Genomic DNA, 23,109 nt, shown 5'->3' with positions numbered 1-23,109 from the left:
AAAAAAAAAAAAAAGAAATCTGGAGACTTCAGTCAGTGCCTGAATCTTGTGGGGGCCCCTGGACTGGGACAGAAACATCATGAAAGCGAACTTCTCAATTCGGTCTAATAAGCTCTACCACTGAAAAGGTTTATGGAAAGGAGGGGAAAGCTGTTTAGTTCATTTCTAATATGTTAATTATCTTGTATTGTGTATAGCTTTGATTAGAATGCAGAGTGTTCTTGAGGCCTCCACTGAAATTAGTGCCAAGTGTGTGTACCTATCGGGCACCGGTCTACCTAGTTTATGTTTTGTGGGTTCTTCATGAGGAATCATTACTGATGTTATTATAATCCTTGTTAGCCTTACATCATTGTTAAGTATGATGTACATGAAGAAATAAGGTTGAGAAAAAGAAAAGAATCACATATGAAGAACAAAAATGAATGGGTAAACTGAGCATCTGTAGCATAGAGTGGGAAAAGCAACTCATTTCAATGAGATATGGGAGTGAGGATTACAAAAGATGACTCCAGGCAGTTTGAAGTTTCAAGGAATGAAACATTTAGAGAAGAGGTTCTCAAACTTTTTGGTCTCAGGACCCCTTTATGCTTTTAAAAAACTGAGGATTACAAAGAGCTTTTATGTGTATTACTGATACTTATCATATTAGAATTTAAATTAAAACCCTCCGTCAGGTGCAACTGATCTCACAGATTCATTGCACACAAAGATGCCGCTATGAAATACGTCTTTACTGTACTAAGTCACAAACACGACAGGCCTTAGGTTACAGTAGAGGGGAAGATACGGAAGCGATGAGTCACGATATCTAAGTTAACTGTTAGAAATTTGAAAATTTGTGTGCAATGAATCTGTGAGATCAGTTGCGCCCAACGGAGGGTTAAGAAATTTCAAGAGTAGATTTTAAGAGTAGTTATTATTTTATTTAAAAACAATAAACCAATTAAATGTGAACATAAGAATCTTTTATATGAGTAGGGTTGGCCCCAAAAAAGAAGATACCCACTAAGAAGGGATCCTGGTGGGTAACTGGGCTCAAATTTAAAAAGAGAGCTTCGCAGCCATTTCTAAACAGGAACCTCTCGTATATGCTTCAGAGGAATCCTGCACTGTCTGCACTAAGCTGCCTAGCTCCCACATTAAGCTGCTTGCCTCCTGCCTGCCTGAGGCCTGAGCCAACCCTTGTAAATTAGTTTCTGGAATCCTATTTTCACCAATAGAATTGAGACTGTCCCCCATCCAGTCAAAGCTGCACAGCTCTGTAACCGTCATATTTTCAATGACCAATCAGAGCAGCTCCATTTTAACCAAACAGGTCCGTACTTTTGGGACCAATCAAACTGTGAGGATCTGGACCCCTTATTTGCATGACAAAGGCCCAATCAGGGACCAAAGGTGGGTACTTCTCTCTCTATAAGTCAGCTCCCCATTGATTAAGGGTGCACTTTTTCTTTCCGCTGAAGACTATGCTTTGCTGGCTGTAACTGATGTACTGAAGAGGCTTGTGGACCAAGGAGAAGCCGAGAGGAGCACAATGCCCTAAGCAGAGCAGGGCAGAGCAGAGCTGTCTACTGGAGAGTGGAGTCCGCTTAGGCGGTCTCACTAATCTTACTGTTTCATACACAATTAAGCTGCTCTGTAGCTATGCTGTTATCAGGATTGAGCTGTATGCTGTTTACCCCAAATTGGGCATTGAATTGGCGCCAAGATCATGGGTTTGACAAAAGTAACTATTTTCTAAAACAAAAAGTTAAGTAGAGTGGCATTGTTTTATGGTTTTGAAAATATCTGTCTCGTTTAACAGCAGATGATTGGATCCTAATACCTGCTTCTGTTTTCAGTGTTCCCGTATCACATGTCGTGTAGCCTCTGAAAACCCACTGTGAGAGAATGAGTGCGCAAAAGGCAAATAACGTTTTAGTAAATATGGAAATACTTACACCCTCCCCTGTGAAAGGGTCTAGGAACGCTTGGACCGTAGTTTGAGAACCACTGTTTTAATATTAGTTAATATTAAAGTGGGCGTTAGTCAATCCAGCACCAGTTGAAAACTAGCCAAGCAGTTTCACAGTCCTGAGGATTTACACAGGGTTTACTTTTTCAGGAATATGAAACGACTGTCCTCATTATAAGGCATCCAGAGGATACACAAGCATGCCATACAACATCCATCAAGCGGAAATGAGCGATCCCACGTCAAGTAAAAGGATGTTGGGGTAGGAATGAAGAGCACCCCCCCGGAAGCCATGGAGATCCACTGAGTTAGGAGAAGCAAAACTGGTAGAAAGCTCTGCCAAAGGGAAAGATGGGCAGGGAGAGAAAACGGTTACGGCGGGAGTTGCAGGAATCAGGTTGGGATGAGGACAGGAGCAGAAGAGCACTCGCCCTGAGGATGCGGCGAATCCAAACGCGGCGGCGGGCCCCCGCCCCCATCCCTCCCTGCACCACACTCAGGCGGGCGAGGTGGACCGGTCGAGGCGCGCGGGTCAGGGCCCTTCCCTGAGCAGCAGGGGTTGAGATTTCCTTTCAAAAGGGGGTGGGGGAAGAGATGGCGGGGACGTAGTAGGGGGCGGCGGCAGGAACCTTCGGATCCCAAGCAAGGCGCAGAGGGTTGGAGGTCGCCAGGGAAGAAGGACAGTCCTGTTGCTATGCAACCCGTCCTAGGCCCGCCTCCTGCTCTCGTTGCTAGGAGACGGCGAGGCCGGGGGAGGGCGGCTGAGCGGGCCCTACGTGCTGACGCTAATTGTATATGAGCGCGAGCAGCGGGCTCTTGGGTCTTTTTTAGCGCCATCTGCTCTCGGCGCCGCCTCCTGCTCCTCCCGCCGCTTCCCTGAGTCACTGCCTGCGCAGCTCCGGCCGCCCGGTTCCCCGTGCTGTCCACCGGTAACGGATGGGGGCCTGAAAGGGAAGGAGGAACGTAATGTCGGCCGGGTGGCCGGCGCGGGGGGGAGGCGGCGGGATGGGGGGCAGGGGACCGAGAGCAGGGGCTGCTGGCCGCCCCGGGCCTCTCGGCTCGTCCTAGGAGGTCAGAGCCGGAGGCGTCCGCAGAGTTTCGACCCCGTAGCCGGAGAGGCCGCCGGGATCGGCCGGCGCTTTTTCCGGGAACGGCTAAGGAGACGCAGGGGTCGGTCGGCCCGGGGGGGTCGGGGGCCGTGCCAGTCTGCGCCGAGCTCCTCGGAGCTCCCCTGGCGTCAACGCGCGGACGGGGGCGAGGCCGCGGCGGCGCCCAGGCGCCCCTGCGAGGCGACGGCCGCACCGCTAGGGACCGGGAGATTCCCGGGGTGGGGGCCGGGCCCGAGCGCCTGGGTGACGGCCGCCTCGAGGTCCCAGCTTTCTCAAAATTAATGCCCGGAGGGAGGCCGCTGGGGAATGGAAAGAAAGGTGGAGGCTGCGAATTCCGATGGGAGGGAGGGGCTGCGAAGGGACGAGGCCCCGGGGTAGGGAGGGGGCGGGGAGGCTGCGAGGCCCCTGGGCTCCCCGCCCACTGGAGGCGGCGACCGTGCGGGGCGGGGAAACCCCGGGCCGCTTCCTTCGACACGTGGCCGCCTCTCTGGACCGAGGGAGACCCCTGTTTCAGGCGTCCTTGCCGAGAGTTGGAGAGACGGTGGGATGTGAAAATGCAAAGTGAGCACATATGTCCAGACCCTGGGTTTCAAACTCATAGCTGCTCCTCTTCGGTCTTCATCTTTTTATTGGTACTGGAGGAAAGAATGAATGTTCGGTGATGGAGGGCCATCATTGCTAGAATTTTAGAGAATTAATGCGTGTAGAGTGGATATGTGAGCTGCATTTTTTTTGTGTGTAGCTCACATATGGTTAGAAACTGGGTGGGTGTCTCGACCAGGCTCTTTTTTTTTGCGGGGGGTGGGCGGGGGGGGGAGAATTGAACCTAATTAATGTAATCCTCTAAAGACTGAGTCTAAACGGTTCTAAGGTGGCAATACTACCAGATTTGCCAGCAATGTCTTTAGTTTTTCTAGGACTAATATTTTCTTACAAGTTCCTTTATTGCAGTTCGCAGAATAAGATGCTACTAGCTCTTTTAAGATGAGTGGGGATATGCTGGAGGAACTATGGACTGCAATGAGCAGTTAATGTCGACCTACTGAGCCAAGTTTGTACCCTGCTGTCTTAGCAATGACCTCACTTCCTTTAAAAAGGCAGTGAGGGAGGTGGAGAATGAGGTCCTATTTGGAGGGCTAGGCTTTCAGAGTACAAAAAATGAACTGAGTGTAGGATGTCCTCAAGGAGCCCCTATTTTAGACTGTCACCATCTGATTAGTTACTTTTGTAACGACTGCACTTTGAAAACAACGCTGCTTGCTTGGTTTCAGGAGAGCTGAGCTTTAAAACGAAATTTGCTGTATTTGAAAGTAGGTAGCATCAAAGTAGGGTTTGAAATTAGTGTTTAGATCCTGTTGTCAACTTGAATTAATATTCTATACTTATTTTACTTAGGAAATAAGATACAGTATCTTTGGATAAGGGGAATACCTTCTGTAAATCCTCACTTAACGTCATGGATAGGTTCTTCAACTTTAAGAGTAACCTTGTATAAGGAAACCACTGTTACAATAGACGAATGGATTTAGACAAGGGTTAAGTTGCCAGTGTATCTAATTGAATGAAACCACAATATACAGAAAACCTGTTGTATGGAGAAGAACGTATTTAAAACTGTTAGGAGGTAAAAGAGGCTTACAGTGATCTTCTGGGAAGATTAAGTATCAAATGCTTGTTCAAAGTTGTCCTAGTTCAAATGGGCCAAATCTAAAATGTGCAGTTTACTTTTTAAGAAAGGTGGAGGGTAGGTGGAACTAAACATTGGTAGGTCTGTTTGGACATCTAATATAAAATCCTTGATTTCATTGTCTTCAAATAAATGTTAATTTTATAAAGAACATTTTAAAAATTCACTACACCTGTTTGAAAATCTATAAATGTTACGTGTTACAAAGTACCTATTTTTGATGTTGGGTGTACTGACAGAGAAAATTATTCAGTTAATACTAAATGTGGCATTTGACTGTCTTTGTCCTCTAGAGACTAAAAAACAAACAACCACTTGTACCAGAACTAATTTAATCCAAAATGCTCTTCATTTTATTACTTACCTGCCCAGTTTCCACCTGACTGATTTAATTGTAAACATCCTAAAATATATTAAATATAGAGTCTTTTTGTATGAAAGGTGGCTAAAAGAGGCAGAATCTGTTCAACTTCAAGGTAATGAAGATTTTGAAAAACAAAATTGAGTAAATGTGAAGCTCTAATTGGCTTTTTTAAGTGATGGACAACATCCCCATCCAACAGCTAGAAAGGCCCTTTGAGAGTTTGTACCAAATGGAAGGTTTTTTAGGAAGAAGAGTAGGGCAGCGTTGCTATTAACAAAAGAAAAGAAAGGATTGTTTTCTGCAGGGATGTTTTTATCATGCAATTGCCTCTTCTATCTATGGGGTGGGGGCAGATGTCCATGTGACAAATTACCTTATCGGTGTTGACTAGAAAATTCCAGACTGGTAGATTATGTTTCTGGGAGAAGTTAAAATGGCAGTTAGATCAGATATAGAATCTAGGTTTGGTATCATGGGCTTTTAGCATGAGTGATGCCATTTTGGACTTGTCGTTTTCTTCTTTTTAACAATGTTAAAATACTACTTTGCTTACTTTATTCATTTTTTTGCTTGGCTGAATTTGAAATATTAATGAAAGATAGAATTAGAGGGAATAAATCCTGATCAATCTAGAACACTAATCACCTATTGAGAACCCTTCAAGTCTAATCAAATCTGTAATTATGTTTTATTTGATTCTTTGAGTAAATATTTTAGTACCTATTTGGACATTTATAACATATTTACATGATGGAACCTGTTAAGAATGGTGATGTTAAGTTCCATTTTATATTGATTTCATCTGAATAAGTTCTTTCCTTGTTGGGCAGAGTAGGAGTTAGAAGGTGAGTGCTGCTTTCATCCTTTTAAATTGTTTAATACTTTGACAGTAGACTACTAGGTCACCTTACTGGGCTTGCCACAGAAGGTAGTAGCCTGTATACTCGTGGTTACCAACTCTGCCTTTTACTGCTACATAGATTGACACATTTTTATCTGTTTGGAAGCTTTGTATATTGATTTTTATTGGGAAAGGAGGCTGTAATTTTTAAGAGTTTATTAACTACACTGGATTGTTTTCTAAAGTAGAAAGGGTACAGAAGAACACAATGGGTGGATAATGTAGTAGTTAGCACTTACTGGGTGGTTAATCGGACAATGTTTTAAATTATTCAACATGTATTAACTGATTTAGTGTTTGTGGAGGTAGATACTATGGATATTCTAATGAGGAAACTGAGGTACAGAGTAAAGAATTTAATCAAGGTTACATAACTAAACAATGATGATTTATGATGAGGAACTTAGTATTGGTTTTAAAGTGAGTTCCCTTTACTTAAATTGTCATGCTGTACATAAGTTTGGACTTCAAAAGCACTCTTGCTTGGGTTCTACTGTGCTCCAAGGAAAAGCTACAACACTTAATGATTATGAAATCATTTTCCAAACATACGTTGTATATATTCCACAGGAATAAATTGTGTGGGGTTTTTTGTTTGTTTATGCTAGGTGAATTTTCAAATATCAGTCCATCCCAAAATGTTTCTTTGCCATTGGATCAGATAACTCTAGATAATGAGATCCCTTGAACAAAAGATAGTGTTTTCAAACAAGAGTCTATTTTGTTTGGGACTCTAATAAAAAGTCAGTTGTAAGTTAACTGAAAAAGTGAGCATAAAGAATATGATATTCTGGCTGAGGTTGTGTTGGAGTCAACTAAAGTATTGAGACCCTGGACCACTGAAAATGTTAATGGAACAACAGTGTCTGAAAGATAGATTTGTTATAGTGCATTGGAATGAGATACGAGGTCTGAGGTAAAGGGACATATTATTATCCTTGGGATGTTTGTTACTGTTTCTCTTGAACTCTTGCTTTATTTGTAGTTTTTACTGATGCCTGTTTTACCATGAAGTAGTAATTTTCCATAAAGGAATAGTAACTAGTTTGTTATTGTATAACCTATGGAGCTGATAGGGAAGGCCGGCCCCTTGGTTTTTGGAATAGTGGACTGGGCATGGGTTTTGGAAGTCAGGTTTTTTAATTCCTAGTTTCTTCATTTTGGTTGCTGAGCAAGTTGCTTAACATTTTATCTGCAAATAGGAGGAAAGCCTATGCTAACCCCCTACAGAATAGGCTCCATAAATGTTAGCTTTTTTTCATTCCCATTGAAAGTAGGAGAGAACTTAGAATCAGGTTTACTAGAATGGTAAGTTATTTGATAGCACTTATCTGGACATCTAGCTATTACAAGATCACAAAATCAGTTTATGGTTTGATCAGTAACTTGTTCCCCCTCTTTTTGCACTGAAAGATTTTCTTTGTGTTCAAGTTCTCAGGTTAAAATATGCCTTCAGTGATGTTATTATGAACCATACCTTTACATTGAGATCTTCCATATTAGGTAGTAAGTTGAACCTTTCACCTTTTTGTCTCTAGTAATGCTTTTTCTTTTCTTTTTCTTTTTTTTTTTTTTAAAAGGCATAGTTTACTTTAGGATTCATTCTTTTTTTTTTTTTTTTAAAGATTTCCATTGGGGAATTGGGGGGATGGGAACAGTGCTGGGGAATTGGGGAAAGGGGAACAGACAAGTTGCTGTCGTTTTGTTCTTCAATCTAGTTGTGGAGGATGTTGCTTCACTGGCCCAAGTTGGCACCATCATTGCGCTCTTCTCTGGCGAGGCAGATCAGTCGCCGGCTTCTGGTCGGCCGCTCACGCTGGCTGCTGGCCACACACGGTAGCCCATGGCAATCCACTGCCACAGGGACTGCAGCCCACGCCGTCGCCGGCGACTCATGGCAGCCCAGCTCCAGGTTGAGCTGTTGTTCAGCATCTTAGCTGTGGAGGGCAGTGTCACTGGCCCTCATGTGTGGGATCCGAACCGGGGCCCTCTGGCATCCCAAGCGAGTTCTTAACCATCGCGCCACTCGGCCGGCCTTAGTAATGCTTTTTCTTGAAGTCTTTTCTTGATGCTAGTACAGTGATGCCAGCTCTCTTTTGGTTAGGATTGTATTTCACTGATAATATTTAATGGGAGCCTTTAGGTGATTTACATTTAATGTAATTACTATGGTGTTTATGTATAAATCTGATTTTTTTGTGCTGTTTGTCCATCCTATTTTTCTTTTAGGTTGATATAAAAATACATACATTTTAATTGTTTTTTGTCTACTTTGGAACTTACATGTTCTGTCTTTAATCTTTTAAGGGTCACTCTAGAAATTACAATGCACATACATAAATAAGAACATTAGAATACTTGAATCCATTTCCTGCCTCCATACTCTCACCACTGACTTCATGTGGTGGTTTAAAATTTTTAACACTATACACAGTGGTGATACTACTTCATTTAAAATATTTAAATTATTTAAATATATGTGGAAAACTCTTTTGCCCGTCGTTTCTTTTATCTCAGACCTTCCATTTTGGATGGATCACTTGCTGTCTACCTGAAGAATTTACTTACAGAATTTATTAGAGTGCTAAAGCTATTTTTGCCTGAAAGTATCTGTTTTGCCTTCATTTTTGAAAGATGTTTTGATTGGGTATAATATTCTAAATTCTCAGTTATTTTCAGGCACGTTAAGTACAACAATACATTCTGTTGTCTTTTAGTGTCTTCCTGAAGGGAAAATAGCTATCTTGTACCTTTGGAGTTAATCTAAGTCTTCTCTGTGCTTTTGAGGTGACTCCTGTTTTTAGTGCCTTGCCTTTTCACTGATATTATCTAAGTGTGGGTGTCTTTATTTATTTATCCTGATTGGGATTTGTAGGGCTATCTTCCATTAGTTCTGGAAAATTCTTAGCTATTAATTGCTTCAAATATTTTTCCCATTCTCTCCTAAAACTTGAATTAAGTCTTTTTTAGACTTTATTGTATACTAAAATGCCTTTTAACTTAAGTCTTTTCCATCCTTTACTTTCTGCTGTATTTTTGGTAGATTTTTTCTAAACCCACTTCCAGATCACTTAATTCTCTCTCCAGCTGTGTTTAGTCTGCTGTTAAACCTGCCTGTTTAGTTTGATTTCCATTATATTTTTATTTCTGGAAGTTCTATTTAGTCCTTTCCCAAATTTGCTATATCACCTTTAATAGATTACTGTTCCTTGTAGATGAGGTTGCAAACATTGTATTTTCAAACTTAGTAAGCACGGTTATTGTCTTAGTTTATAGTTACAAGTTTGTAGTCTTTTTGACGATATTTAAGTCTTTGTGAGACTGGTTTCTTACAAAGACCAGTTACCCCTATTGCTGTTGAAAATTCTTTTATGAATTATCTGCGGTCCAGGATGAAGGTGCCTCTCACTTAGATTTGGATATGCAGGTGCCTAGGAACACCATCTGAAACTGCTGTAAGCTCATTGCTCAAAGTGTTTTAAGGGCAACACTTAGGAGGTGAATTTGGGCTTTTGTCTAGAATTGGTTTATTATCTCTGAGAATTTAGCACTTGGGGGTTCCTGTTTAATTTGGGAGGGTTGCTATAAAGATCCCGATTTAAGAGGTCCAGGGCATTTGATGTCACCCCATGGTAGTTCACATTTGAGGTTGGCAGTTGCCCTCAGGGCAAAAGTGACTTCCTTCTGCTTATCATTTTGCTTCCTGTTTTGCCTTCACTTTGGGGTTAATAATTCCTTACTATCTTATTAACATTCTTCATGCTTTTAAGATTTTAACAAATGTTAGTGTGCTTTCAATTATTTTTCATTGGTAGGATTGGTCTGCATAATCTAGCTTGTCACTACCAGAAATTGAAATTCCTCTTTTCTCTTAGAAAGCAATTTCATGTCTAATTAATAACATTCTCATTGATTTTATTTAATGTTGTTGACTGCAATAAAATGATTAATGTAGGTGTCAACCTAAACTTGTGTTTCTCAATGTGATCTGATTATCTGAGATTACCTATTTCAGAAGCTAGGCTTCTTATTTAGAATGCAGATTTTTGTGCCTGTTCCATCAGACCTGTTGGTTCAGAGTCCCGGTATGGGGATCCCTTTTAAAAATAAACTTATTTGTAATTTTAGATTTACGGAGAAGCTGTAGAGGTAGTTCAGAGAGTTCCCATATTCCCCTTCCCCAGTTTCCCCTGATGTTAACGTTTAACATTGCCGTGGTCCATTTACTGGTCAGTCTGTACATTTGCCAGAGCTAAAAGAACCTGTTTTTAACCATCATTATTTAAGTCTTTTCCATAAATGTGCTTCTTAATATGATCAGCGAGGGAACAGTTTTTTCCTAATTTTGTTGATGATGAAATAAGGCCAGACGTTTTCCAAAGCAAGATTTGTGTCAACCCAGATGATCTGACTACAAATTTGGGCCTACTTTAAAAAACAGAAAGTATGCGTAACCAAGAAATCTAACTTATCCAGAATGGGTATGTTGGGGGGGGGCATCTCTGAAAAAGTAAATACTATCCTCTTCTGTCTTGAGTCCTCTTTAATAAACAAAAGAATTTCGTTGTAAGAGGTTGAATTCTGAATGAAATGCCACAAAGGGAACATTGAGGGTTAGCAGTGTAGGAGTAATAATACTCCAAATATTAGCACTTGACTGCTAAAATCAGTAACCTTTCTTAACTCTTAAGTGTATTATCAAACATGTCAGTATAAGGAAACACATCTTGCAGCATTTTATGAATTAAAGACTAAGGTTTAAAATTTTTTTTTTTTTTTAAGATTTTTATTGGGGAATTGGGGGAAGGGATCAGACAAGTTGCTGTCCTTTTGTTCTTGAGTCCAGTTGTGGGGGGCGTTGCTTCACTGGCCCAAGTTGGCACCATCATTGCGCTCTTCCCGGGCGAGGCTGATCAGTTGCCGGCTTCTGGGGCGGCCGCTCACACTGGCTGCTGGCTACACACGGTAACCCATGGCAACCCACCAGCCGTCGCTGGCGACTCCCGGCAGCCCAGCTCCAGGTTGAGCTGTTGTTCAGCATCTTAGCTGTAGAGGGCAGTGTCACTGGCCCTCATATGTGGGATCCGAACCGGGGTCCTCTGGCGTCCCAAGCCAGCTCTTAACCAGTGTGCCACTCGGCCGGCCCCTAAGGTTTTAATTTTTAAAAGGTTAAAAACTTGATTTTAATGTGGGATCCTATTTTAAACTTGATTTTAAAAATTCTCTTTTTAAAGTAATCTGCATTACTTATGGCATTCAGCCATTTTTTTCTGCCTGAATATAACACATTTTAAGTTTCGATTTTCTAAAAGCAGTATTTTAGTTAATACTACTCTTACAGTGAGAAAGAACTTAAGATGTGCTCTGATCAATTCTAACGTATTTGTTGAGATCTGCTAACCAAGAGCGTAGTTGACCATCGGCCAGCATATTCTGGGGTAATCTGGGGAGTGTGATTATCAGTGATGTGACAAGAAGTACATTTGAAGAGATGGGTAAGGTTTACTTGATGTGGGTTAAAAGGCTGACATTTGATATAGGGATTATTAAACTTTTTTTAAAAGATCTTCAGGGAGGCATAATGAGTATAGTAGGTGGCAGATTTTGGCTTTTTAACATGAATTGAGTAAAATATTAATACTGTTAAAAATGAAGTGGATTTGTTTTTGTGAGGTACTTAAGTAGCCTAAAAATATAAGCAAAAATTGACCATTCGTGGTTGTTACAGGAATTTGAATAAAAATCTTTTGTTCCTTTTCTGATTCTAGCATACATTAGGTTCTTCACCAACAGTGCTACTGTAGAAGTCCTTACATGATAGATCCTAAATGCTTGCTATCAGTATCCTCTGAAAAATTACTTTTGACTAGTATGAAAGTATGTTCCATGCTTTTTCTTGATACTGATCCTTTTTTAATGGGAGCATTAATTTTTTCTTGGGATAGTTTTCAACATAGTATTGATTTAAAGGGTTTTGATTTTAAATCTTTTTATTGGTTTTAAATAGTGTGCTTTTTTTTTTAACACTGATATTTCTCTCCATAGATATTTGGCGTTCTTAAAACATGGCAGACATTGACAAGTAAGTGACAGATAGTTGGTTCTTTTTTCAGAGATTTGTCATCATTTTGTACTGTGATAAAGTTAACAGTAGTGCTAATTATGTTTGTGAAAATGTATGGTAATGACTAATGTTTAGTGCCTGCTGTTATAAAAGTTGGGTACAGTGTATCAAAGACAAAATAATGGTATATATAATCACTGTCATAAATATAGTAAGCCATTTGTCAGTATTTATTCTTAGGAAAGGGCTGAACACAACAATGAATCAAATACTTGCAGAATCCATTTTTACCATATGTTTCCCAAAGAATTTTACTAACATTGTGTGACATGTCATGTTACAAGATAAAAAGTGTATAAAATATATATGTAGAGTTTAAAGAATAATAGGACACTTGTGTACAAGTTTTTAAAAATAGAACATTAGTATCAGAAGCCCTGTGTGCCCCCCTTCTCAATTGCATCCTCTACCTTTCCTCTCCAGAGAAAGTGTAAGCACTATCTTGGCTTTTGTCTAATTCGTTTCTTTGTTATTCTTTAGTTTTACCACTGACATTCTTAGTGTTTAATTTTCAAAATATGAATAGCAGTAACAAACTTAGATATGTGAAGAAAAAGGCAATGCTGCCACTATTAGTTGATGGCTCTATGGTTGGAAAATCAAAAGAAACTATCTGGGTCATAGTCTGGCTTCAGCTTTACTGAGGCTTCTGAAGGGCTTGTTTTGGAGAAGTCATTGGGCAAGGTCATGCATCCTGAAAACAGGTTTAATGAAGTTGCTTCTGGCAGGGTTGCAGAAATATGGTCAGGGAAAATGGGATGAGCGGCACTGTTTGTTGCTTACAATTTTACAGTAGCCTGCCTACTTAGTGGAGTAGGTTCTAACAACACTTGGGGTTGGAGGGGGTATGACATGATTATCTGCAGCTGTTGTGGGAAGCAGAACATGGAGGTGGAAGGGCAGGAAACTTGAGTACAAGGACAGCACATTCAGGTACTGTACATAGAAGAATCTGGCTAATCCTCCCCTGCATGTAGAAAGACAGTGGCCAGGGGGCATTGTAGTGATAATGGCTCTCAAAGTGATTGTCTCCTGAATCGTATTCCTCCCATCTGGATTTCTTAGCCTTGATTACAAAATTGTCATTGTGGATCTATTTTACTTCCTCTTCTTTCCTCTTTCTTGGGTGTGCTGTCTGCATATCCCATGTTTTGTTTTGTTTTGTTTTGGGTTTTTTTTGGTCTTTCATACCTTCTTCCCTCAAGTGCAAGGGAAGTAGATTATTTTGAGATGGCATGAATGAAAATGACTTTTCTACTCTTAGGCTTGGTAGTTTGAGTGTAGAATTCTAATTTAAGAGTCATTTTTCTTCAGACTTTTGAAGGCATTATTCCATTGTCACCTGGCTTCCAATGTTGCTGTGTTGAAGTTCAAAGTCGCCATAATTCTCGATCATTTGTATGTGGAACTTTTTTTTTTTAACATACACAACATATATCTTTATTTCTGGAGGATACTCTGTCTTCAGAGTTCAGACATTTTCACATTGTTAGGTCTTATTTTTTTATCTCTAGTGTTAGGCCCCTTTCATGTCTAGCAATTTGATGGCTTTCAGTACTGGGGAATACTCTTTGTTGGTTGTCTTGTTTCTGTTTTCTCTTTCTGGAGCTCCTGTTGTATGTTGGACTGCTTCTTCTAATTACCTTTTGTACTTTTTCCCATCTTTGTCTTTGCTCTTTCTAGGCAAAGCTAAAGAAACTTGATCTTTCAACTCTTGTATTGAGTTTCTGAATTTTTATTTTTTAGTTTTCAAGCTCTCCTTTGCTCTCTGTTCCTGTCTTTGTAACATCTTTTTGTTCTTCTCTCATTGATTGTAACAATTTCTCTGGATATTTCTTTCCCCTATATAATTTGTTTGCTCTTAAATTTTTCTTTCCTCTAGTCTCAATGTAAGAAGCTTTCCTCAAAAGGAGGGTAATACGTGGGTTGTGTGCTTATTAAGATTGTGGTGGGGTGGGGACGGGCAGTTGAATGATACTTTTTTAAAAATTGACTGGAAAATTTGAGTGTTGTGGAGGCGGGATGCTTGTCCATTTGGAATGTTAATGTGAGGTCATCAGGGTGGGCATTTGTGAAAATCCCCAGTGTCAGAATAGTCTTTTTTCCTGGGCTGATCAGATATATCCCTCAATGAAGAGTGCGGAAATATCTGGCTTCCAGTGTTCTGGGAGACAAATTGGGAGAAGGTTGTCATATCTTAGATACTCTTAACTGGGTCTGTGGTCCTCTAGTCTAGGTTCTCTTTCTAGAAAAGAAATTGCCATACTTCTGCTAGAGTGCGGGAGAGGATCTAAGGATTTAACTGCTTATCAGGTTTTGCTTAGTCCTCCCTTTTTATCCACATTTATCTCAGCCATAGTTCTAGACCTATCCTTTAAGATTCTGTGTTTGGGCGGGTCCTCAGCTTTCTCCACTGCTTCGATTTCAGTTCTCAGTGAAGTTACTGCTCTTGTATCCTTGTCCTTCAGTGTTTGTTTAAAGCCCCCTTTATTATAAAATTTTAGTGGGGATTCTGGAAAGATTAAGATTGGGTGAGTATATGCAGTCTGCCCTCTTAACCTTGATTTTGTTTTGAATTTTGAAAAAAATAGATTCCTTCTTTTGTTACTTAATTTTGGATGCCTGTGAGCTCTAGGAGGTTGGGGGGAAGAGGGGATTCTTGTTCTTTAAAGGCAAGAAAGAGTTAGCAAACTTCCTCTGTAAAGGACCTGATCTTAAATATTTTGGGCCATATGGCATCTTGCAACTACTTAACTCTGCTATTGTAGTGTGAAAGCAGCCATAGACAATACACAAATGAATTAATGTGGCTGTGTTCCAATATAACTTGACATATGAAAATAGGAGTGGGCTGGATTTGGCCATTTGATATAGTTTGTTGACCTGTTTTAATGCTTTAAGATTCAGATGTTTAATAAATAGTTGAAGTGACACTGGAGAAAGAGCTGTTCGATGTTATGTTATCTTTACTCTAAGTATGCTTAACTCTAAGTATGCTTCGGTTTATACTAATTTAAAGATATTCCAGATATAATCTATATCATTTCTGATGAGAAGGCTGATTTTTTTTTCCCGTTAGTTGACAGCAACATACATTTTGCTAGCAGAATACAGTTGACCTTTTTTGTACTTGTCCCTATGTGAAAATCAGATAGTATTGTCCATATATGAAAAATTTTCAAATGCTGTCTCTACACATGTAAACGAAATTTCTAAACCAAATGTTAAAAGGTAAAATTACAGAGGGAATTATATGGTGATCTATATATTGACTTAAAAAATTCCTTATTCCCCTTTTTAATGCTGGCCGTAATCTCATGTTCAAAAACTAGATTTTTAGGATGAAATGGGAAGAATGTTATCTTAATTACTTTTTACCTTCTTCAGTGGTGCCATCATTCTTTCTTTGTTCTAAGCATGAAGTAGACTCAGGCCTTCTCCTTAGCTTTTACTATTCTTTCCCATCTCCACTATGAAGTGAAGGAAAAGGAGGAAAGTCCATAAAGATAGTACAGGCAGATACGGTTGCTCCACAGCCATGCAGTATCTTTCTATTCTTTCAAACTCCTTCATCCTTAGCTGGTGATGTCTATTCTCTAGGATGCCTCATGGTCCAGTGTGGCTGCCAGTGCTCTAGCCTCCCTGTTGTTCTAGGGACGAAGCAAGATCAAAGAGGCCTCCCAGCTGTTTACCATCCTATAGAGGAAGCTCCCTTTAAGTTCTATGCTACTCCTTTTTATCTCACTTCCAAAACATAGTCACATAGCCACATCTAACTAAAAGGTAGGCTGGGAAATACAGACTTCTTATAAAAGCTTGGTGTATTGCCATCTCAAAATTAGCATGCTGTTACTAAGAAAAGTGAAGTCAATAGATATTGAATAGAAAATGCATACTTCCTGACATCTTATTCTCTGAACCAAAACCTATTAAACCACATTTTTAAAGCTTGAAGTTTAAACTATATTTGATCACTTGGTTTTAAATGGAATTTTAAGTACTTCCTATTTGTACTTGTTTACATTTGAAATTAGAAAGAAACTGAATTACCGTTTGGATTTCCTATTTCATGTTTTTGAAAGAGGCATATTAACGTAGGAAATAAATTCAAGTTTTTGTATATATTTTTTTGGTAATTGGGTACATTTGAACCTTGGTGTGATACTATGATATTGTAGCAAAGAACAGTCTGAACTTGATCAAGATTTGGATGATGTTGAAGAAGTAGAAGAAGAAGAAACTGGTGAAGAAACAAAAATCAAAGGTATTATTTTAAATTTCTTCAGGAGCCAATGATTGCTGGCACATGTCTTCTAGGGGGTAGTAACAATTGCCATCCTCTCTTTGGATCCTTGTCCACTTTATCCACTGGCCCATTCCTCAGTTCAGTAACAGTTTGTGTGTGTATGTGTGTGGGGCAAGGGAAGAAGGAAGTGGGGGCAGAGGGAGCTGGAGATGAAGTGGTAGGTAGTAAGGGAGGAAGGTACCGATCTAGTGACCGCTCAGAAGTCACTGTGTATATCCTCTACTGTGAAAGTGACATGGCATAGCTGTTTCAAACAGCTACCCGTGAATTTTATCTGAATTTAGAAATGTTACAGGTGTTGGTAGGGGTTGTTTTTGGTGGTGCCTCTAAACAGATAGCACTAGCTTAGACTTATTTGAAAATGTTGAAAATTTTGTGTGTGTGTGTCTTTTTAAATCCATCGCAACCAAATGAAAAAAAAAAAGACATTAAATGTAGACAAAAGCATTCCAATTTTTTTTAAGCAAATAATTTTAAAAGGAGTTATTGACGGTGGTGGGAATTACACTGCTTTAGGTAATGACCTGTAGATATGGGCCAAGAATATCAAGGTGTACCAATGACGCTCTTCAATACTGAGCCAGAATGAGATTACCGTATTTTGCCGTATATAATGCACACTTTTTTGCCCAAATTTGTGAGGGAAAAATAAGGATGCGCATTATACATGGGTAGTACTAATTCTGTATCTATATAAATGTTTTTAATTATTTATACTTAATGCGTTAAAAGTATAACTCTAGCAATCAATAATGCTATCTATATGCAAAATAATACCCTAGAATACTATAATTGGTTTTGTTGAAATTACGACTAACTTCCAACAACAAAGTTCCTGGCCTTCTATGATGCGTAAAGATTGTAAATTTGTTACTGGCATATGAAATTTCTTGTACCTTATATCTGTTCTTATGTTTTTTAATTATTTGTTACATAAAATTTCTTGTACCATAATATGTTTTTAAAAATAAATGCTAACATTTCTTTATAATACAAAAAGCAAGTACCTAAATGTAAACAAACACAAATTTGAATTAAAAAATTTAAATGAAAGATTTTTTTTTCCCCTGAAAGTTTGAGCCCAAAACATGGGTGTGCCTTATACATGGGAGCACATTATACATGGCAAAATATGTTAATTGTTAAAAGGCTACTGAACTTCTAGATTTAGCTTTCATCTTGTAACATTTTCCTAAAAGATAAAGACTGTATCCTTAGTGGCCAATGTTGGTATTTCTAAAGGCACGTTTGTTATCACAACTGTATATCATCTAATAACCAAATTAATATTAGAAGTAAAGTAAACTTCAAAACAACTGGGAAAATTAAATGGCAATTTTGTGTAATATCGAAGATAAGATGGCAAAATAATTTGTTTTGCATAAATCTAGCTTATTTTTGGAGTGAGTAATTTTTAGACACCATTGATAACCAAATTTTGTTTAGCTTTAGTTATAACCTTTGACTATTTCAGCTGTTACTTTATTGATATACGTACACACAGGCACATTATACAGTCATCAAGTAAACATTCAGGTCACTCATTCCACTGTCTTCTAGGCTTGAAACCATATTTGCAGTTTTCTGAATGCATTGTCTGCCTTTAAAGGATTGTCAAGAGTCATAGGTAGGCATCTGGGTGAAACTTTGAGCTTCCCAAAATGCTAGATGGATGAAACACAAGATAGTAGGAAGCGGAAGGATATTGTTGATAGTTGTGGAAATAGAACGCATTAGAGATCATTAGGAATCTGAACTTATCTTGTACATTGGGTTTTCCTAGAGTGAATTTTCTTTAGCTTGCTGCTCGACTCATACCAGTGATTTATGGAATAGTCAGGAAAACCTCAAGATTGGATTGTCCTTTTGAAAAAGCATAATACATTTTCATAAAATCCTTTCGATGCCCTTTTTTTTTTCCCAAAGCGCGTCAGCTGACTGTTCAGATGATGCAAAATCCTCAGATTCTTGCAGCCCTCCAAGAAAGACTTGATGGTCTGGTAGAAACACCAACAGGATACATTGAAAGGTACAAGTTCTTTTTCATAGCCCTTATTTATCTTTCTATAATCAACATTGCAGGTCTGTCTATTTCTAAGACCATCTAGAACTTATGTATATAATAGTGGAAAGCTAATATTTGTTATTATCTAGTATAGGATTATTTGGAGTTTAAAGTTTTGCTAAGTACCTCCAATTTAGAGTTGGTCTTTTACAATTTATTTTGGTTCATCTCCACAGCAAGTAGATTGATCTTTACTATTTCTGAGATTTGTTTAGAGGTTTATTAGAAATGCACTGAATTACAAATACAGATTTCTTATTTTGTTGGTGATATAAATCATTAATAATAGTGCAAGTATCTTCTGTTTGTAATATTTTTTTTACATGGCTTTATGATTTTAAGATCCATTCATGTTTCTACCATTCATGTATGTATCTAGTAGCTTCTAGCCTGTTGCCTACTTCTGATGTGTGTCCTCCATGTTTTATTATATGCTTTTTTCTTTGATGGACACCAAGATTACTCCATAAACACAAAGTATTATAATGGTCATCCTTGTACATGTCCTGTTATGGAACTGCAAGAATTTCTTTGGGGTTTTTACTTTTCAATGGGATTGCTAGTTATGGGGTTTGCAAGCCTTAAGAACTTGCAGCTTGCTTTCTAGAATGACTGTATCCAGTGCATGGAGGTTGCTTTATCCTGTGTCCTTTCCAATAATAGGCATCATTCAGCTTTATAGTTCCTTTTAAAACCAATTAAAGAGGTGCAGGCTTAATTTATTTGTATTTTCTGATTTCTATTGAGTTTTGAGCTTCTCTCTTCATAATGGTTATGCTCATTTGTGCCCTTTGCCCGTTACCTGTTGGGGTTTACTGTCTTGTTTTGCAAAAGTTTTTATGAATTCTAGGCATTAATCTCTTAACAATTTTAGACATTGTAAATAATCTATTGTGTAACTTTTATTAAATTTATCCATAGCATCCTCCATTAAACAAATCCTTAATTTTTATGTTCATTAAATTTTTTGACCTATTGTATGTTTGAAGTTGTCCTTCCTAGTTCCTTATCCATTTCCTATTGACTAGTTTTTACCTTTCACCTTTAGGTCTTTAATCCGTCTAGAATCCATCTTTGTATTTGGTGTAAATAGGCTTCAAGCTCTTTTTTGTTTTTTTAGTGAGCTAGTTTTTATAACACTTCACTAAATAGTTCATTCTTTTATTTGTGGTACCACCTTTGTTGCATATCATTTTCTTATAAACACCTTTTTGTCTTTGAGTAGCACTCTTCTGTTTCATTGATCTTTTTATCTCTTTTGTCATTGTCACAATTACTGTGGCTTTATAGTATGTTTTCATATCTGCAGGGTGAGTTGCTTTCTTTCACCACCCCCATCCCCCACGGTTGACCTAACTGTCTGTAGACCTTAATCGAACATATGGTTGACAGTATGTTTATCAGGGTTCTCTAAACTAAACTTTTGATAGCAATTACGTTGAATATATACATTAACATGGTAGAAAATTCTGTTTCTAATACTAAGTTATCCATATTTTTGTATTCAGATCATATTCTGTGTCTTTTATTACAAAGTTTCTTTATAATCTATTCTAGATTAATTCCTGTATACATTGGTTGTGTTGCTATTGTGAATAGTATTTTATCTTTTTAATGTATTTTCTGCTTGGCTGCTCTTGAATGTAGAGAAGGAAGGTTATTGATTTATTTTTTTTTTTAAGTTGATTTTGTATCCAGAAACGTTGCTAACACTTAAATGATTTGTTGTTTTTTCTCCCGTGGGCAAAAGATCCTATTTGCAAATGGCAGTTTTAGCTTTCATCTTCCACATTACACTGCACTACATGTTTTTTTTTTCTTTCTTTATAACATATTAGCCAGGACTTTTTCAGTATTATGTAAATATTAGTATTAAAGTGGGCATTTTTCTCTTATTTCCAATCTTAACCAGGGATGAATATAAAATATCCATTAAATTTTATGTCTGTTTGTGATTTTTATGACCCTTTTTTCCTGTATCAATTCAATTGGACTTTTGACTTTCTTAGAATCTACTAAGTATATATATTTTTTGAAATACATATATTGGATATCAAACTAGCCTTGTATTCCTGGAATAAGCTTAATCATGATGTATTGTTACACCGTTGAGTTGGGTAGTTAATATCTATTCAGCGTCTTTATTTATTAGTGAAATGAGCGTATACATGTGTGCATGTATGTATGTACAATACAAAAGCTTTCAAGGGTCGTAATTCTATCCCCTGTCAACTGCCTAATGAAATGAACATGGTTGCTTTTACTTTTTTCGCTGTTTCCTGAAACAACTTGTATAGGATTGGAATTACCTGTTCATTGAACAGTTGGTAGAACTCCTTATAATTGACTTGGGCCTTTAGGATTTGGGAACTAAAAGTCTTGGGGAATTTTTCCCCTTTTTTTTTTAAACATGGAAATTGAGCTCTTCAAAATCTCTCATGCCAATTTTGGAGTTTTATATTCTTTTGAAAATGTTGCGTGCATTTTATCGAGGTTTCAGATTGATTAGTATACAATTCATGATATTAAAAAAAGCTAATTGTTTTCCCTTTATGTTCTGTATTTTGAGTCTTCATTAATTTTACCATGTCTTAATCTTAATGTTTTCTAGAGCCAGTTTGTAATTTTTCATTTCCATATTGTTTTTTTTGTTATTGCTGCTGTCTTCTGGCTTTAATGTTATTTTCTTATTTGGATTTGCTCTATTCTTCTTTCCAGTTTCTTGAAGTGAGTTTTAGCTCGTATAATTTGTAAAAGCATTAATTTGTATCTCATAGCCTTAATACTCTTGTTTTTTAAAGTTCTGTGAGTGTTAAGTGTGAAGAGCTATATGTTGAAATTAATAGCTCAAGCTTAGTAATTATATTGTTCAGGTTCTCTATTTCTGCTTATTGAGTTTCTGCTTTATCTAACAGTGCTGAGAAAGGTGTTATTTAAATCTCTACTTAATTTATCTGTTCCTGTCATTCTGTCAGTTCTGGGTTGTATCATAAATTCTGTTTTGTCTGATACTAAGATAGCTGCCCCAGCTTTTATTTTTAAGTTTATTGTACTTCCTTTTTTCTCCTTTCCATTAAGTAGCTAGAGTTGTCTGTCTTCTGCTGGTTTTAAAGTTGATGCATGCCTTTTTTGTAATTATGGTAAAGTGGCCTATAACCTAATACCTAAGTTTATATAGCCCTATTGATTTTTTTAAATTTACCCCTATCTGTACTGTTTATAAATAATTTCTCTAGTCTTCTGTTTCTTTCCTTCCAGACAACAGTAAAATATACCAAGATATTTGACCATCCATACCTTATATATAGCATCTCCTGGATTTTTTTTTTTCTTATTCAAATATTACTTTTAATGATTATAATGAATATCTGGCATACTTCCTGAAGCCTGATATACCTCATACAATTTTTATTTTGCCTTCAGATTGGAATAATAATTTGCCTATAAAATTATAAGTTCAAAGTTCTTAATTATCTTTAAAAGTTACTTCATTTCTTCTTGTATAGTGTTTTCTTTTGAAGTCTGATTCCTTTTCTTTTGTAGGTTATTTGCTTTCTCATTGAACTCTTAGAACTTTCTTTTAGATAGACATGAATCTCTACATGTCTGGGGTTTGAGGAAGGATTTACATATTGCTTTAAGAAATTCTCATATCTCCAGCTATCCACCTCCCTTTGTTTTTTAGCTGTTGGTCAATTTGTCATCCATATCATAGCTTTTCTGTCTGCCTTTTCTGCTGTCTTTCTGGAGAGCTTTTCAACCCCATGGACTTTTTCTTCAGTTGAACCTTATCTTGTTTATCCTGTTTGTTGGTTATTGTAGTTACTGTATTTTTCATAATACTCCCACCCTGTTTTCGATTTCTTGGTCTTGTCTCTTTTTCCATCTCTTTACATATATTTACATTCTGCTGAAAGTCTTAGTCTAATAATGCTGCTTCACATAATAAGTATTTCATTCTGTCATAGAAATTGTACTCCTCAAGTGTCTAGTTATTTTGGCCTTAGAGCTCAGGAATATTGGGCAAGTTACTCCAATAACGAGTATTGAGGGAGGAATGAAAATCAGATTCTGGTTTGTGGAGTTAAAAAGGGAATAGGATGAGCCTAAGCTAAGGAGAGCTCCTGTCACCTTGGATTCAAAGTATGCAGAATAATTCTGGGCAGTTTCCTTTGATTGCAATCCATTGTACCTGGATTGGAGGGGTAGAGGAGTGACTGGCTTTGCAAAGGGTGAAGGGGACAGGCAATGAGTGTTGCAAGGGAAGTGCAGAACTTAAAACCCTTCCATCCAAACTGTCCTCAGTGCTATCCACTCTGACCATCTGTTCCCTCCCCAGGTGGTAGCTTGCCCTGTACCAGTTAAAGACAGCTTCAGCCTCAGAAGTTGCTCATGGTGTATTTGTGTATGTACATGTGCACTGAAGTAGTTGTTTCCTTGGGAAGGAGGAGCTAGCAGCCCATGCTGTTTGACCTTGACAGAATATTAAGCTTTTTATTTTATTTTCATTTATTTTTTTTTTAAGATTTTATTGGGGAATTGGGGGAGGGAACAGCGTTGGGGAATCAGGGAAGGGGAACAGACAAGTTGCTGTTG

At 38.0% G+C, this 23,109-nt stretch overlaps 1 protein-coding gene across 9 annotated transcripts in view; it reads left to right on the top strand.

Moving 5' to 3' along the window:
- Positions 1–2,796: 2,796 nt before the first annotated feature.
- The window catches only part of NAP1L1 (nucleosome assembly protein 1 like 1), a 36,758-nt gene continuing 16,445 nt past the window's right edge, over positions 2,797–23,109 (top strand). For 4 of the 9 annotated variants that reach the window (XM_019653208.1, XM_019653207.1, XM_019653210.1 and 1 more), the window contains exons 1-4: positions 2,797–2,886; positions 12,064–12,100; positions 16,321–16,406; positions 18,375–18,477. In XM_019653208.1, the coding sequence (XP_019508753.1) occupies positions 12,084–12,100; positions 16,321–16,406; positions 18,375–18,477 (206 nt within the window). In that variant the 5' untranslated portion in view covers positions 2,797–2,886; positions 12,064–12,083. Of the gene's footprint in view, positions 2,887–3,541; positions 3,628–12,063; positions 12,101–16,320; positions 16,407–17,832; positions 18,076–18,374; positions 18,478–23,109 lie in introns of those variants that run through there. The other 5 variants (XM_019653209.1, XM_019653213.1, XM_019653211.1 and 2 more) reach the window with 5 other exon arrangements.

This window comes from Hipposideros armiger, unplaced genomic scaffold, assembly GCF_001890085.2.
Source record: "Hipposideros armiger isolate ML-2016 unplaced genomic scaffold, ASM189008v1 scaffold_199, whole genome shotgun sequence".
NCBI classification, from domain to species: Eukaryota; Metazoa; Chordata; class Mammalia; order Chiroptera; family Hipposideridae; genus Hipposideros; species Hipposideros armiger.
This window is presented reverse-complemented; position numbering and strand designations above follow the sequence as displayed.